Source organism: Cavia porcellus, unplaced genomic scaffold (genome assembly GCF_034190915.1).
Source record: "Cavia porcellus strain 051 isolate PalLab524CR breed Dunkin Hartley unplaced genomic scaffold, mCavPor4.1 scaffold_11, whole genome shotgun sequence".
NCBI classification, from domain to species: domain Eukaryota; kingdom Metazoa; phylum Chordata; class Mammalia; order Rodentia; family Caviidae; genus Cavia; species Cavia porcellus.
In genome coordinates this window covers 15,656,032-15,674,383 of record NW_026947494.1, presented here as the reverse complement: position 1 = coordinate 15,674,383, position 18,352 = coordinate 15,656,032, and the positions used below count along the sequence as shown (strand labels likewise).

The following is an 18,352-nucleotide window of genomic DNA, read 5'->3' as shown; positions in this document are numbered from 1 at the left end:
GTGTACATTCCACTGTGCCCAGAAATGCAATTAACTCTAAGTTTATGGACTAGGGAATAAAGGGAAGTGTAATTCTTACAGGCGCTGGTGAGAATCTGCCTGACTAGTCTTTTGTATTTCAATTTTCTAAACTGTTAGCAAGACCTCAGATTTCTTAATGCACAGACTGTCCAGTAATTTTCTTTTTCTACTTAAAATAAGATGTACAATTTGTGGCACTATAATGATCATCTTTTGTTTAAAAATGCATAAAATTAGAGACTCGCTGTTACCCAGCAGAGAAGACAACTTTGTTTTCTGTCAGCTATATACCCAGGATGACAATATTGGATTCAGAACCTCACTGATTAGCTACTGAGCTTTGGGAAAAGTGATTCTGTAGCATGTGACTATTAAAACTAGTGACCATGTCTTATTTGCTATCTCTTGACCAGAGATATTATGTCTTATTCTACAAATCTTTAATAAATTCAGAGGAGACTGTGCCATTTTTCTAACGTGTGAAGAAACTGAAGCCCTGAAAATGAGGGCATATGACCAAGTTTACAGAATAAAATTCTGGATTCAGGGTACAAACCTAAGTTTGATTTACTCTGAAAACAATGATTGTTCTTAAAGCAACATATGTATCATTTCAATAAATTTCAACTACTAAAAACCAAAATTGAAGACAATGCAGGTTTGCAAATGTAATGCATTGCAGGTTAAAAGGGTCAAACCAGCAAAAACCCAAATGATTATTTTAAATGCTTAGAAAGCCATCAATCAAATGTCAGTAGCTGAAGTAGCTTTCTGTATGAATTATTTTCTTAAAATGGAAAAAAATGATAATATTGCTCCTCAAGAATAAAAGTGTTTAAGTTCATAATGCCACCATATAACAATGGCGAAATAATGCACTATTTCATGTAATGTAAGAAAAATTTGTTGGAGTTCCCCAATCATATTTCTCATATGGTGGACAGCTTCGGTTGCTGAATTTGCATGAATCAGACAGTATACACCCTCATTGTTTTATTTTCCATTCTCTTCTTTTTTCTTTTCTTTGTTACTTTTTTTTTGTTTCATTTATTTGTTTTGTCGTACTTTGAAATGCTTTTTCAAAGTAAGTGATGCCTCTCAAATTCCTGTGGAAACTGATTTTCACTTTTTAAATTTTAAATACATTTATTTTACTGTGATAGACAGGAAAATGAAAAGAATAAGTGACTTTGAAGTACTAAGTTTTGTTATTGAAATAAAAAGCAACTATTCTAGTGCATTTTGACATCACAATTATCTTTAGTCTATGTCTCCATAATAAAAGGGAAATTGAGTACAAATGATGAATTAGGCATTTTGTTTGAAGGACTATTTGTTGAAGAAAATACTTGAATAAAGGTACTCATTACTGAAATTGATTGTTTATTATAGTCCCAGCTTGTCTGCTTATTTTACTGAAAATACTAAATTGAATAATGAATCTTTATACTATTGTGATATAATATATTGCTTTTTCTCTTTTCTCCTTGCCTTGGATCATGTTACTAGAAATATAAAGTGGTGAATGTCTCTACATCAGAACAGAGAGCGCTTGTAAAATAAAGGTTACAGCCCATATTTATACGTTAGTGTGAGAACCCTACAAAAAACTTTTCTATGCAGAGTAAGGTGTGAATAGACCCATTGATCTGTGATTATGAAATTACTTACAGTTTGCAAAGGAACTTTGTACAATTAGGGGATTTTCAAGACTGCTGGACAAAGCATGGCTGACGCTAACTGAACTGAGTTTCCTAGCCAATTGCTGTATTACTAATGCTACACAAGACATATCTCACTATCACTGGCAAGTTCAGAAGTGCTGTCTAGGACAGACATTTTGCCACTTACCAAACAAAGAACGTCATGTATGCTGAGCATTCTTAAGGTTATCATGGTACAGCAAAGACATCATGTTGCAGGAGCCCTTAAATCCATCTCAGTGTTTCCCTGCACTTTACCACTTTGGGCCGAATGTTTCTACAGATGGAGCTGCAGTAACCTATATATACTGATATGTTAGTCCTCACTGCTGCCTTGTATTTCGCCTCAAGTATAAAAGCTGTTAGTCCCCGGTAGTTTCATTACACTTGAAAATGTTCCCACACTATGACCTATCTGAAATACTAGATGAATTATACATTTATTTGTTCTTTTTTCAATATTTAGAATCTGTCAATGAAAGAGAAAATATGCTGTAAAGGAGGAAATATTTTAAGTTATTCTCAAAATCTAATTTCAAGCATCATGCATAATGTGTGTCTATGATATTAAAAAATCTATGAATGTATATTTTAGGTATACATGGGAAGACATGAGTTACTGGCATCATAATTTCTAGCAAAATACTTACAAAAGAAGTGAAAATTACTAGCACCATCATCATTAATTTTACCTTAGGGTTAGGAATGAAAAGATCCTCCATTATCTTGTTTATTGCATAAAGTATGAGGCTAAGCAACAGTATTTATGCACACGTTACTATTTATAAAGGAAATTAATTTAGCTTATTTCAATTTCCTATGAAAGTTAATTCAGGTATGCAGAGCAGGAATTAAAAAGTATTTCTTAGATGAGATTTTTCCAGAAGCAGACTATAGTCTAAGATTATTTTATGGAAGGGTTTTTTTGTTTGATTGTTTGTTTGTTTGTTTGTTTCAGTCTAGATCTTACTGTGTTAGACACAGTGCTGGAAAGAAAAAAAAAATTAAAGTACTTGTTGCTTATGAACTAATTCATCAGAATATACCGTTATGTGACTTACTTTCTTATATTATCTTTTAACCTCAATTTACATTGACTTGTTTTGATAGCTATCAGCTTGATTTTTTTTGAAGAACGTTAAGCTTCAGTTACACATTTCCATCACAAATCTCAATTTAAAAAACACCTTTTATAATCAAAAGTTTACTTGATTTCATACTTTCTAGCATAGCTAAAAATGTTAATATTAGAATTTATAAAAATAACCCTTAAATACGAGTGTATTATTTTATAAAATTTAAGATATGTTTACATTTATAAGAATTTTTTGTAACGAGGATTGAACTCATGACCTCACACTTGCCAAGCAGAAGATGCCAAGCAAATGGATTTTGAAAAACTATTTGAAAAATAACCTAATGAAAATATTTTCAGTTTAAAAATCATTTGGGATTTAGCTTAGCAGCATAACTCCCTGCTTAGCAAGCACAAGGTTGCAAGTTAAATCCCTGGTTAAAAAAAAAAAAGCCTATAAACAAATAAATAAATAAAAATCATTTGTTTTGTAAACACTTTATAGACTCATGTCACTTCCTAATTTGTAATGATTGTCACCGACTTGCTTTATATCTGATACTCAAAATAGTTTTGAATAGTTTCTTTTCCCTGACATTTCTATTTGTCTTTTTGCTGAGTTTTTATTTCCTTTGCTGGGCAGAAATCCAAGGGTAGTTAAGTAGAACTATTTAGTTATACTTCACTCAGAATTCAATTGCAACTGCATGAAGATGACTCTTTGAATTGAAAAATCCTTCAGTGTTTGGTACTAATATATATTTGATTTCCCAAGAGACCTGAGCCACATAGAGAAGTAAATAATATGAATTTTAAGATGCATGTCAGCAATGTATTTACCATTTACCAAATTATTTTTGCTCTATTGTTAACATTTATGTTAGGAAACTTGATTTGAAGTATTCTAACAGGCAAAGAGTGCCCCAGCAAAAATATTTAATTATTTCCAGATTATTCATTGAGCTTGTAAACAAGATCAGCCATCAGATTTTCTAGATGAAATTTGGAAATGATCGAATTCTTCAGTTGGTACATGTTCTGACCCATTTTGTAGGTGCGTATACTTGCCCCATTGACTTCAGTTTGTTCTCATCTTTGTTGACAGTGACTTCAGGAATCTCGAGGTTGAACATGTTCCATTTTGAGGTCATCTGATTTCCAGATATAGGGCATATTTTCTTAGAATTTCTTCAAAACTAGTTGATGACAGCTTCTTTCAAATAATAAAATAGCCAGTAGATCAACATTAAATTTTATTCTTGCTAGTTTGACAAAAATTGACCCATTTAAAGCAATTGGATCTGATTCTCCGAATCATGCCTTAGAAGGAGTGCTATGAGTATTCTTGATAACAACTCAAACCCCCCAAAATCATGGGTTTTCAGCACAGCATGATTTCATGTTTTGGGAAATCCATGGCTGCTACTACTCTGTAATACTGAGAATAAATGTCTCTGATTGTCTTTATAGCTGTACCTTTACTTTTAATGCTATATTTCCATGCTCAACATTCTTCAATTAATACATAGTTATTTCTAGAGCAATCAGTGTACACTATTCAATTACTTGGTTGAATCACACAATTGTACATCACATAGGCCGTCACTTTAAAGGCGTTATTTATATACTAATAGGTTCGTAAATTTCTTTGGATTATTTGTATTCTGTAGACTCATTCTGTCCTTTGCTATTAATGTTTTCTACTATATCAGTGAATGTGTACTTATGGACTGATGGAAGACTTTCTACCTTATCAATATGCTCTGCACACCCCACTGGCATTGTGTCTCTGAGTGACATATAGTCATATTATAGTGATACTCTCTGTTCTATAAAGCATGATGAACTTTTACTATCTCTAATACAACAGTTACCATATATTTTCACTCATTTTTTCACAATTTTGTGTTATTATTTTTGAAGTGTTCGTACTAATTTAATGGCACATTGCTATTTTTGTGTTATGAAAAAAATTCTTTTCATTTTACACGAATATTGCCATTTTAGAAGCTCCTTTTTTTTGACAGAATCATTGCCTATAATACAGAAAATGTTTTATATTATCTCCAGTACAAAATAAGGGAATGTCAACTTTCTGGATGACATAGAGCACTGTGTCACTGATGTCCACGCAAGAAAACCTGCCTGAAAACTGTCATGAGTCAGGAGTTTTACTTTTATTCAGTGATATTAAATGTACTCTCTTTTGAAGTCTATTTATTTTATGCTATATATTATTGTATGAGGACATATTAGTTACACAGAATACTGCATTTTAAAAATTATTTTGGAACAGGAATGTGATCTGGTATTCACTGTTATAAAATTCCAAACTCTTCACATCTTTGAGATTTATCAAATTAGCCTATCATGTTTGCCTTCCCGATCAAAATATTTAATTATCACTCAGCTTCCTAACAAATTTCTTTATATCCACTCATTCCTTCCAACAGTATTTTTTTTTCTTTTTTATCGGTACTGGGGCTTGAACTCACGACTGCCTGCTTGCCAGGCAGGCACTTATGCCCAAAAGTACTTTTATTATCTCCCATGTCACTTCATAATTCTAGATTTCCCTCTTTGGAGTGCTCTTAGCTTTCTGCTATATCCTCTCTACATTTATATTGACTTTTAGTCTTAAAACATTGTATGCCTTAGTGCTAATACTTATCTTTTAAAGGTTTTTCTAGCTAGGACTGTATTGTTTTCATTACCTTAAATATGTGCTGCATTGCATCAAATCTAAGATATCTATACAGAAAACACATTTGAAGTCCACGCCCATAAATTAATCTATTTTTTCCTCCCTACATTTAGGTAGTTAGCATCTGAAGCATATTATAGTTAAGGTATCAATATCACCTAAACTATTTATCATTAACTGTTTCCTAAAGAAATGAGTCTATTGATTCCATACCAAAAAATACTGTGCATGTACACAACACACACACACACACACACACACACACACACACACACACACGCACACACACACACACACAAGCCATTAATAATTTGTCTCTTTACAAATATCACTCTAAAAGTTTTAGATTTTTGTATGTACAACATGGCCCCATTTTTTGTAACTCATGCCATTTACATCAATTTTAACAATTTTTCCAAGATGATTTCTTTCCATATAAATTGTTTGTAAATTTATGCAATATAAGATTAAAATAGTCACTGAAATTTTTCCAGCAAATGATTAAATCTGTTATTCATTTCATTCAAAATTCTTCCAATTTTCTTCACAACAGAGATAAAGTTGTTGGGGTGCGGCCCAGGACTGCAGACCTGCCCCGAGATGCCCATCTGGTTCACGCTTCATAGCCACGTTGACCCACGTAGTCTTTATTTGCCCCTACCTCATCATAGCACTGGGGTCAAACCCAAGGCCTTCACACTGAGCAACGCATCCCCAGCCATTTTATTTAGATTTTTGAGACAGTGTCTCTCTATATTGCTCTGACTGCTTTTACTTTTTTTCTAATTTACCCAAGACTTTTATTTAATTAACACCTTTGCACTTATTTCCCTCTATTCTGAATATTCTTCTGCTACCATTATTCTCATTTTGCATAATCAGTTTATTTTTATCTTTAGGTCTAGATGAAACACTACCTTAGCTGAGATTTAGCAAGTATTAGAACAAAAGTGACCATTTTTCTCCTTAAATAGTTCTGAAAATAATTTAGGAAAATTCTGGAAAGTATAATTATTGGCTACATTACTTGCTTAACTGCGGGGTGCTCACCCTTGCTGAATAAGAATAACCCCACAGCATAGTGAGATTTGCCTGCCTGCTCTTCCAGCTGGGCACACTCATTCCTGCACCATCACTCTCCTTGGCTGGGAATTTAAGGCATCACCTCTACACCGCGGGTCTCATCCTTCTGCTGGAGTGAGTGAGCAGATGAAGCATGCTGTCCTTGTTAAATGGCAGGGCATCTGTGGAAATGTGGAAATGTTTATGAATCCAAGAGCTGGGCTAGGGGGCTGGGGATTTAGCTCAGCGGCATAGGTGCCTGCCTTGCAGGTGCAAAGTCATGAGTTCGATTCCTGGTATAAAAAAAGGGGGAAAACATCCATGAAGAAGACCTGGGAAAGGGTGACTATTACCACTTTCAGTACAAATGTAAGCTGGAGGCCAAAGCTAATATGAATAAACCTGGCCAAGTTATAGGTCAGGCTGGTGCTATTGGTGATTTATACTTTTACTTCTAGTGAGTTCTTATTAGTTAACTAATCACAGATTTGTTCAAATAAAGTAATAAAGAATACAGGTAAGCATTGTCAATGCTTTTCATTTCACTCTAGTCTTCAAATCTCAGCTGTAATAAAATCCCAAGACAAATTTACCTAAGAAATCTGGGATTGTAAAAATGTTGCTCATACAAAGAGATGTTATATTCTACCATTTTTTCCAACATAACACTAGCACTCCAGAAATGATTTCTTGCTTCCATCTGATGCTACTATTTACTTTTATTTCATGAAGTTTGATTTTTTTAAAAACTTAATGTATGAATAATTATAAGCAATATACTTCAGGGATAGTTAAGAATTGAGTGAAAAATCATTACTGTAGCTTCTGTGTTAAAGTGCTGTCGATCATGTGTGAAAATCTTTAAAGTGAAGTATAAAAATTAAAGTACCCTTGAATATTTTAAGCATTTGTCTTAGTTTTTGATTCAGTTTTATTTTCCCCATTATAGCCTCAAGGAAAAAAGACCACTGCCTTTTTTTTTCCATATAGATACTTCATCAACTACAGTGTTGAAGAGGACAGATTTTTCAACATTGACGCCAATACTGGAACCATTAAGACTTCCAAGATTTTGGATAGAGAAGAGACTCCATGGTACAACATCACAGTTGCTGCTTCAGAAAACGGTAAAGTTAGCTTTTGCATTATAGTGTGACATGTCCCTTCTATATGAAGTCTTATGTAGAGATCTTCTTGAGAGGAGGTTTCAGCCCATTCTTGTTTCTGCTGTAAAGTCCAAACATTTACAAAGCATATTAAATAAATTTACTTCTTGTTGGATTATGAATAAGCACTGAAATCATTTCTTTTACTATAAATCCAGGGTAGCTGTAAAAATTGACATAACAGAACCCTTAATCTTCAAACTTGAGTCAAGAATGTTTGATTCTTTTCCTGAGTGTGAGTCTTCCTAGTTTATATATGTATGCTGTAATTAAGCCACCAACTCATTAGATTAAAGTTATTTGGCATAGAGCAGTTTTAAAAGCTTTGAAAATCTACAGGTGCACTTAGATGATTTTATAATTCAGAAGAACGTGAACACGATTATCAGTGGTTATGACAGTGCTGAAATCAAATTAAAAGTCTTAGAAAATAGATTCACATGTGGGGCAGTATTGTTGTAATTATGTATGGGCCAATGAATTTATAAATCAATTATCCCCATTTTATAATTTTATGTGAATTTACGTAAAGCTTTAAGAAAGAGTTCAACACATAAATTTATCAGGACTCTAAATTTGTCAGATAATAGGAATACTAATATCAAACCCAAGACAATACTATGTAAAATGAATCTCTCTTCTTACTTTTCCTCAAGAGAATACAGGGCATTAAAATACAGATTTATTTGGATATAATTCACATAGTATGCTGTATGTCTTTCTGATTATCCTCTAACCTGTGCCTTTACAGGATACAATTGATCACTCTGCTTATTATCAATACATGAAAGAATTGCACAACATGAGTCTCCTTAGGACTGATTTGCTTCCCTTAGCATCACAGCTTCAAGAACCATCTATGTCCTATTATGTGTTACAACCCTTTTATCCCTTTTTATTCACAGAACCTATTCTATTGTTTGGTTGGACAATGTTTCATTTGTTCATTCATCATATCATAGACTGTAGTGTTGTTCTGTTTTTGCCTAATGAGATTGATGCTGCAGTGAGCATTAGTGTGAAGCTTTTATTTTAAAGATATAACTACATTTTTACTTTTCATCGTTTACGATTATCTCTTTGAAATGCATACAGTTTGCAAGCATCTTGACAAGTGGATCCATGTATATAATACAGCTTATTTCTTTGTGTTTTTTTTTCCTTGTTTTCTTATTATTACTATTTTCTTAATTTGCCTCCTCTTCCCTCCTGGATCCCTGAGTCCTCTCACCATTTTCCATTCTTCAAATTTTGGAATTCCAAAAATCTCCACATTATCATTACCATTTTTTTTATTATTTTTATTTCATTATAACTATTTTTATGGCCATACAGTGACACATCATTGCATTTTATGAACTTTTCCATTACCTTTTGTTATATATCAATGCTTAGGCTATTTCAAACTTTTCTATTCTACCTAAAATTTTGGTATTGTTTTCATTGGTAAAATCAACTCAATTGTTTCCATTTAGTGGCCCATATAATATTAAAACATACATATACTAATTACTTTTAAATGAGTGTTATAAAGAATATTTTTAAATGGGTATTATAAAGAATGCATGGATGGGTTTCTTTGTTACCCTTTTGGTTAACTTGCATTTTCAAAGTAAATAGACTAGGTAGGCAAATTGTATCTTTAATTATCCAAAGTCTATTAAATAGCTGTTACATAATGACTCATTAAAATCAGTAACAAAATGAAATAATGAAGAGGTTAACAAATCCAACAATAAGTGATGATAACATTGAGCAGAATTTTTAGAAAACTAAAGAAACTTAGATCAGAAACCATATTTCATATTAATTGTCACTCACACCTAAGCCCAGATAATAGGTACATCAATTAGAACTAATTTATAAATACATATATGTACTTGCATATGTGTAATTTTTGTAAGTGTTAATCTCAACAAGAGCTACATTTCCCAAGCATGAGATCAGAAACTGACATCAGGATCAGTGAAGCATATAGAACTCCAAACAGTCATAACCAAAATAAAACTACACCCAGACATATAATAATCACCATCCCAGAAATCCAACACAAGAATAGATTATTAAAAGCTGTCAGAGAGAAAAGACAGATCACTTATAAAGGAAAACCTATCAGAATCACAGCAGACTTCTCAGCACAAACGATAAAGTCAAGAAGAGCATGGAGTGAAGTATTCCAGATCCTAAAGCAAAATGATTTCCAACCGAGACTGATATATCCTGCAAAATTATCATTCAAAATAGATGGTGCATATTCTAAATTTTTTCTGATGCATTCTGTTTTGGAAATAGGTTAAAAGATTTTCAAATTGGATTTTTAAAAAACCTTTTTAATCTAACATTTTCTAAAAAAACTGTTTTGAAAAATTATTTTTAATACTGTTTAACATACTTTTTAGCATTTTTATGGGTTTGGACAATTAAAAGAAAGATGGTTCTTGCAATTAGAATTGTGAATGCACCAAGATTTAAGAGCTCACGAGGGTAAAGCAAAGGCTTGCAATAAAAGAAGAGTTTTCTTGCTCTTACTGAACAGTCTTCACGTGGAAGGTATCACAGGAGAATGTAATGTAACATAATTGAAAAGCTTGTGAGCATGCAGATAGAGCGCAGGTAATTGTTTAGTTGAATAGTCAATTGTAGAAACAGGAAACACATTCACTTCCAGGCTAAGATGCCATTTATTGCTCCTCCTTTGCACAACTATAAATTAGCTCCCATTTACATGGTATAGTTTTACAAATGCATTGATCCTAACGAGAAATCTGTGAAGATGATACACACTATTCCCATTTCACATATCTGGGGAGTGGGACCCAAGCAAGACATAGATCTAAATATTCCAAGTTTTAGACCTACACTCATTCCAGTAAGACCCTCTAAGAAAGTTCACTGAGCCCAAGCATTAGACAGGTAATTTAACTAAGATTTAATTTTATTATCGATTTTAAAATCACATTCTGAGGTAAGTTTATTTTTAACTTCTATATAGAGGACATTATGACTGTCCTAAATTCAGTAATATGTTTAAAGAATTATAGGGTATTGTATTATCATATTTCACAGTTCTTGGGGAATAGCACTTTATAAATAAATATCTATGGAACAGATTCATTATAGGCAACAAAAGTCTCCTATGCAGCACATAACCCAAGTATTTGGAAACTTCCATTCTTCTGCTTCATTAACAGATAACTGCATGTTAACCTGGTAGGTTCCACTGGGATCTCTACCTAGGGACCAGAATATTAAAATCATATTTTAAATGGATCATATCTTGGTCTCTTATCTGGTAACTGGACAGTTCTGATTTCCTGTTTATTCTCGATGGAGTCTACTTCTTTGAGGAAATGGAGGTGAGGTCTCATTTCCTGGATGTTTGTTTTCTGGGATTGCAATTTTCATCTAGAGTATAGTAGTAGCAAACCTAAGGCACCCCTGCCTGCCGCAGAGGGGTTTTTGTGTCACTGAAAGCTCTAAACTGCTTGCCATCACTGAGAAGGATGCCTGTGCACCTCTCACACCAACCTCACTTCTGCTCACAAGCAGGAGCTCATCCCACACTTTTAATCACTTTGAATTTCTTTTCTGTTGCCAGGTAGAAAAGAGGCTGTTTTCAGTGATTTGCCTGATTGAGTCAGGACCACCCAATCACTTGTGTATTTTATAATCAGGTGATTTGGGACTTTGCTTACATCTTCAAAACCGTTTCACTAGAGTTTGAATAAAATACCAATGGATTGGAATCTCATGCTATCATTAGAATTTTGGCTGTCATAACCCTAATATATGTGGCAAAAATTAGAGTGTTGTCATATACTTCTAAATGGATAAAACACTTTCCTTCAGATTTCCATGGTATGATTTAATTTCCTTGTATTAACTTCAGTGTGATATGTATTTTTATCCCTACTGCTCTTTGGACTCTGCCAATGGCGATGCCAGTGGCTGCCCACCAACCAAGTCCAGTCAGCGCTCTGTCCCTTCCTTCCCCTGATTTCCTATCATGTGTTTCCATATTAATGGTTCCTTGCCTCCTAATGTATTCTGTTTCGTTATCTATCATTCTAACACTTTGATGTGGTAGACTATAAATTCCCTGTCCTAAATGATGCACTGAATAACCCACTCCAAATGTAATAATAAGCAATACTTGTAAGACAGTGTGATATTTTAGGCACTAAGCATGTTGAAGTCATTACTTTTCTTGGGAAGAATTTAACAATCCAATGCATAAATGATCTAGCAACGTGTCCTCTAATCCTTCGCCAAACTCAAATTAATCATAAAAGGTAAACATTTGTAATTTACTCATATCATCGAGGCAATCATAATATAAATAAAAGCACTCATGCAATTGAATTCTAGAACTTCCTCAGAAAATGGTAAGAACGATGGAAAATTGAGCTTAAAATTTGGGGGATATCTTAATGGAAATTGATGACAATGTGACTTTTTCTGTAACTGTTAAAAATTTAAACATTAACCATATATATTGATCACACTTTATATATCTATTATAAAAAAACTGAATCTAGAAGAAAAATTTTATATTGTCTGTGTTCAATGATTCTTTTATGTTCTGAGCTTACATACAAATATCTTCAAAGTCTAGAGTACACAAACTTCAAATTTAAACCAATTGCTAACCTCACCTGATAAAAATTTAATATTTATGGATCAGTAATTTATCCCACTGTCTTTAACCAGAAATTATTTGAAGCAGATATACCTAAAAATACTGAAACCTGTTACTTTAGAGTGGTTTTAACTGCACATCACATCTGCATTAACTGTTATTGTTACCATGATATTTCAATGTGTAATTTTTCAAAGAGATTCTAATTAGCACATTTTTAACACACAAAGAGTATAGTACATCAGAAATTTGCATTCATTCAGGCAGTGGTCAAAAGTGATAAAACAGAAAGCTGGAAAATTAGCTTAGTGGTAGAGCACATATTTCAATATATTGCTTACACATTGGCATGCTAAAATATATTGCAAAATATCAGTAAACAATGTAATTCAACAATTCCTATGTGTCTGCAATAAGCAAAAGCTAAAATGAGTGACTTGTAGTCACAGTAAATCGTCAATGTGCAATAAAATTTTTGACTTGGGCTAAAATCTTTTCGAGATGGGACTGAACCGTAGGACTATACATCCCAAACATCTCATTCACCAGTAAGTCTGTCCTGGCTGTTGGCAGAGTGACTCAGCTCAACTCCTGGGCTTCTTTGTGGGACAGCTTGAGGGTACTGATGTCCTGTGGTTGACGTCACTGACAATTATCCAGAGTGAGCAAACTGATGGTATCAGTCTTCCTCATGACCAAGGCTCAGAAATCACTTGTTCCTACTGCAATATTCTTCAGTTTAAACAGACCAACCCTGTTAACAGAGGAAGTCATTTGCAGTGACAGGAGCACCAGGATAGAAACACTGGTGACACCTGTTACCTGGGTACTAACACTGACATATCGTGTTTATTAAATCATTGGGAAATGATCACTTCCCACTGCCTTTGAAAGCTTCTTTTGTATGTGAATTGTGAGTATTCTTGAACTGATTAAGGTAGCAAAAAGTATGAGATTATTGACATGGATGCTGGATCATTATGTCCACTTTAAATCTTAACTTGTAGTCAGTAGCATTTAAAATTCTTGGGTTCTACACAAATAAAAGAGACTAATGAGATGCTTACAGCATTTACAATTTACAATCTTTTGATGTTCACATTATATGTTGATTTATTTGAGGGTTTCTCACTGTCACAATCTTAATAGCATACTGCATAAAATTATAAGTTTATTTATTCAAAAAAATCAACTGAAGTTCGTTTTTTCTATGAGATTTTAAGTTATTTATAATAATTGATGATTACATGGTTAAAGATTTTTGAGAACTTTTTAGGATTTAATGACTTTGGTATGCACATTTTGATTGCTACCTTTCTGCAATATGCTTCAATACATATGTAAAATTTGATTCAGGTGTATACACCTAGGTAAACATAACTAAAATTCATAATACTGTATTGTAGAAGGTATTATAGAGGACACTGCTTAGTGAAAACTCTTAGCATGTACTTCAATTTAGTTGTAACATTTTACATTTTATGAATTTTCATTTTCTGTGCATCATCCTTAGGAACTGAAAATCTTTTAATTTTAATCACTTTGGGTGATTACACTTTGGGTGATTACACTTTGGGTGATTACACTTTGGGTGTAAAGTGTAAATAAATAGAGGTTTTAATTTATGTGTTATTAATGAATAAATTTTTTTGAAAATATTTTTACAACCTTACTGGTCACATGTACATATCCTTTTGTAATCTAATTTACTTTTTGTACTGATTTTCAGAGTAAATTGTTTTAAGAGCTATTTTTACATTTCAGATAAGACTCTTTCATTGTATTGATATTCTGTTTGGAAAATTTTTATTTGGGTTACTTTATATTTTAATGGCAAGCATTTTTAATTATTGCAAGTTTAAAAAGTGGGTTCTATTTTATGATGAGTAATTCTTCTGCCCAGTCTATAAAATCTTCACTTACCTAGTCATTTCTGGTATTGCTAATTATGTATTAATAATTTTCCATTGCATATGTTCTTATGATATATTAACTGTTTCCTTTTAATTGAGATTTGATACCATAAAATACCATAGTCATTTTTGCTTTTTCTAGATACATAGATTCATGTTTTTCATTTTTATGTTTAGGATTAAACTCCATTTAGTGCTATTTTATATTATTGATTCATATATAATAATTGTAACAGGTTTTGGGGGACAGTGAAATGTTTGGAAATATACATATACTCTGACTTGATCAAATCAGTGTAGTTAGCATGTCTACCAACTCAGATATTCATTATTACTTTATATTGGGAACATTTTACAAACTCTTGGCTAGCTGTCTTGAAATACGCACCAGCTTTGGATTCTAGTCACCCTGATATGGGAGAGGACCTGAAACCTCTTCTCCCTTCTGGTCAATCTTTCCCTCTCTTCCGTCCCTGAATCCTATCCCTGGTAAAGAATACTCTACTGTCCACCTCTTTGGGGTCAGTCTTCTTATTTAGGAGGCTTGGGTGCATGCATTTTTGTAGATTAAGAAAGCACCATCATGTCTTAGTCGCCAGGTTTCTTTTTTTGTTAAAAGTACTCAAATAAAATATAAACGTTATATTAAGCTTTTAAAGCGTTATTAAAACAGTTGTCTGTGGTGTATGTAATAATAAATGGACCTTAAATTTTAGTGATTCTTTTATTTTTTTTTTACTTTCTAATGGCTTAAAAGTGAGACGTACTGTAGAAGCTATGTGTTGTATTTGGATTTTTTTCCCCCAAACTAGTAACTTCACTTGGCACAGGACCACCACGCAGCTGCCCCTCCCACTCAGCCACGCCAGCATCTGAGTAAATGACGGATGCCCTGTGGCTGATTGTGTGGCCAAGCTATAAAAATCTCCACTGTGAAAAAAAATCATCTCTCTTTTACCCATTCTCAGTTGATCAGCATTGTAACTGTTTCCAAGATTTACCTATTAGAAACTGTACTGCCTTAAAAGTGGATGCACATATGTCGCTGTGCTATGATGATTTGGATTCCTAAGGGAAAATGCTCCGAAGGAAATAGCTGGGTCAAATGGGCCCCTAGTTCTAGATTTTAAAGAATTTCCACACTGATTTCCACAGTGGTTGTACCAGTCTACACTCCCAACAACAATGGAGAAGGCTTCTTTTTTTCTCTAGTCTCTCTTGTTTTTGGTTGATTTCTGGAAGGTAGCAATTCTTACTTGAGTGAGGTGAAATTTCATTGTTGTTGTAATTTGAATCTCTTGAATGACTAATGATGTTAAACTTTTTTTCATGTATTTATTTGCTGTTTTTGTATTCATCTGAGATGTCTGTTTTTGCACTGGGTCTTTACGTCTTGGAGATGCGTGAATTTTTTTTTTTTTTCAAAGTCCTATATGTTGTAGATAGTAACCCTTTTTTCTGAGGAACACCTGGCTAAAAATGTTTCCCAGGCTGAGGTTTTATAAATTGAGTAAAGAAGCCCTAAAAAAGGATAAAGGAAACATTTACAATTACATGGATACACCTTGAGATCATACTCTTAAATACATTGGACACATGTGTATGAGTATAACAATGTCTCGCTGGTGTGAGAAACTCAAAGAGTAAATAAGGACCAAAATATACATTATATATTATGAAATAGAAAATTGTTCAAAAGGAAAGGGGAACTAGGATGGAAGTGAGAGATAGGAAAGAAAGGGGAAAAAAAGGATAGAAGAAGGATAAAATGGAAACATAGCTTTGTAGATAAGGAGGGGGGAAAAGTGGCAGGGAATGAAAGCGATTGAGTAAAAAGGACAAATCGATATACATACATACAGTTATAAATTCTCTGTGATCGTTATGCATGTTTAAATTCTACCAATTAACTTAATAAATTAAAAATACTCCCATGGCTTTGCTGTTCTAAATGCATTTTGAGTTTCTGAAAATTTTAACGTGATGGTGCTATAATCCAATTGGAAGCATTGAAGTGTCTGCACAATAATTTTAAATGTTCAGTAAGCAGCTTTTGATGGGTCATGACAGAGACTTTACCAAACTCCAGGACCTGCAGAGACGCAGTCCATGTGCCTATGTCTCTCAGGAAGCCCAGAGTGTGTGTGCACTGCCCACTTTCCATGTCTGAGCAATGTCTTCACATTTCTATGTTTTATAGATTTTATAATAATTTATGTTGGGAGATTAGTCTGCTGTCAGATTTTTTTTTCTTTAAATCAAAACTTTTTTTTCCTTTGAATGTTAATTCAAAGCCTTTTAAGCGTGTTAAGTTACCTAATTAATTTAAATATTACAGAAAAGAAAAATGTATAAGTACTTATTGTGTATGATCAGTAAAGTCTAAGTTTAGCGTTTTCCTAAGATCTGATAAAGGGTCTTCCTGGGAATATACTGGAGATTATAATGAAAATTAGGTAATTACAAAATATCAGGATATTTCACACAAGTCTGAAATGTTGCCATACTTAGCCTGTTTTGAAAATGACTTCATGTTTTTCACTCCTTGAATTAAACAATTTTGTGCTTCACAGATTTTCCAGTGTATGTGATTTTCACAAGAATGACAGTATTCCAAAATAATGGCAGATCCATTCTGATAAATAAGACTTTATCTGTGCCTACATCAATAAATTTTATGCACATTCAAGTATTTTCATACAAACACTTAAGAAATACACATCATTAGAGGTTTCCATTTCCCCGTATCAGTCCGTTCTTATTTTATTATTTATTTACATATTTATTTATTTAACTTTTGAAGACAGGGTCTCAGTATGTAGTTCAGACTGGGATTGAAGTCACTATGTAACCTAGGCTAGCTTCAAACTCTCAGCAAACCCTCTTGCCTCAGCCTCTTGTGTATTGGGATTATAGGCATGCACCACCACACTTGGCTACAAGTTTGGTTTTAATTAACAAAACTATTTTCTTAATTGTGATTGTATCTGATAAGAAGAAAATTATTGTCATACTATTTATTCCCCAAAATTAAAACTGACAAATATTTGCTTCTATATAAGTATGTTTCATTACAATGAAAAGAATGATTTAAATATGTGGATTTGATATCATTTTCTATCATAAAATTCACATAATTTATCTTAAAATTTTATTTAGCTACAGTAAAGGAATGTTTCTGGAGTAATCTATTGGATAACATATTCACCAAAAATGCTAAATATAATAAATTATTTTGGAAGTAGTATTTATTTTCTCAATTTATACTTAATAGGATCTGTAGAGAGGAAAAGAGAGAGGTGGGCATTTTAGTCGTATAAATGTACATTGTGGTAGAGCGATCTATAAACTATATAGTAATAAGGTGTTTCTGTTTTTCATTGTTTTATTTCAGCTTGCTTGCCTAAAAATTAAATATAATGCTTCGTATAAAATTTTAAAATCCTGTACAAGCAAAAATAGCAGAAATATTTTATTTCAAAACAAGCAAATTGAGGCCAAAGATTTAGCTCAGTGGCATAAGTGCGGTCATGAGTTCGAACCCTCATACCAAACAAAAAAAAATGCAAATTTAATGACTGAAATGAAAGTTTATGGAAGTTTATGTGAGAATTTGAGAAGTTGTTTTCAGAACTTATTTTTTAGGGGGTGTCTTAAGGAAATAATGCAAACATCTCTCTTAAAAAACAAACCATTATTCTAACATTTCAAAAAAATCTGGTTTCAATCCAGAGTGACTGTTCAAATGACCAAGAACACTTTGGTTTCTATATTTATCTATAATGAAATTCTTTCACAAAAATCAAAGAAATAAAGTGCGAAATATATTATTTATATATTTTATATGTCTTTCTTTATACTCTCAGGACTTTATAAATATTCTGTAGCTGTAAACATGATCTTTAAGATGTATTTACTGCAAATTACTATCATCATAGTAGAACATTTTATAAAGTAAATTTTCATAAAGAAAAGAGTTAAAACTATATTAGAGAAAACTAATATATCATAAAAATAAGAAACTTTATGTTTTGCATTTGTAAACCTCACTACATTTAACATTTACATC

General features: G+C 32.7%; 1 protein-coding gene across 5 annotated transcripts in view; it reads left to right on the top strand.

Annotated features, from left to right (window-relative positions):
- Cdh18 (cadherin 18) overlaps positions 1-18,352 on the top strand; it is a 582,140-nt gene that overhangs the window by 522,528 nt on the left and 41,260 nt on the right. For all 5 annotated transcript variants that reach the window (XM_063258009.1, XM_063258007.1, XM_063258008.1 and 2 more), the window contains exon 8: positions 7,556-7,692. In XM_063258009.1, the coding sequence (XP_063114079.1) occupies positions 7,556-7,692 (137 nt within the window). The remainder of the gene's footprint in view (positions 1-7,555; positions 7,693-18,352) is intronic.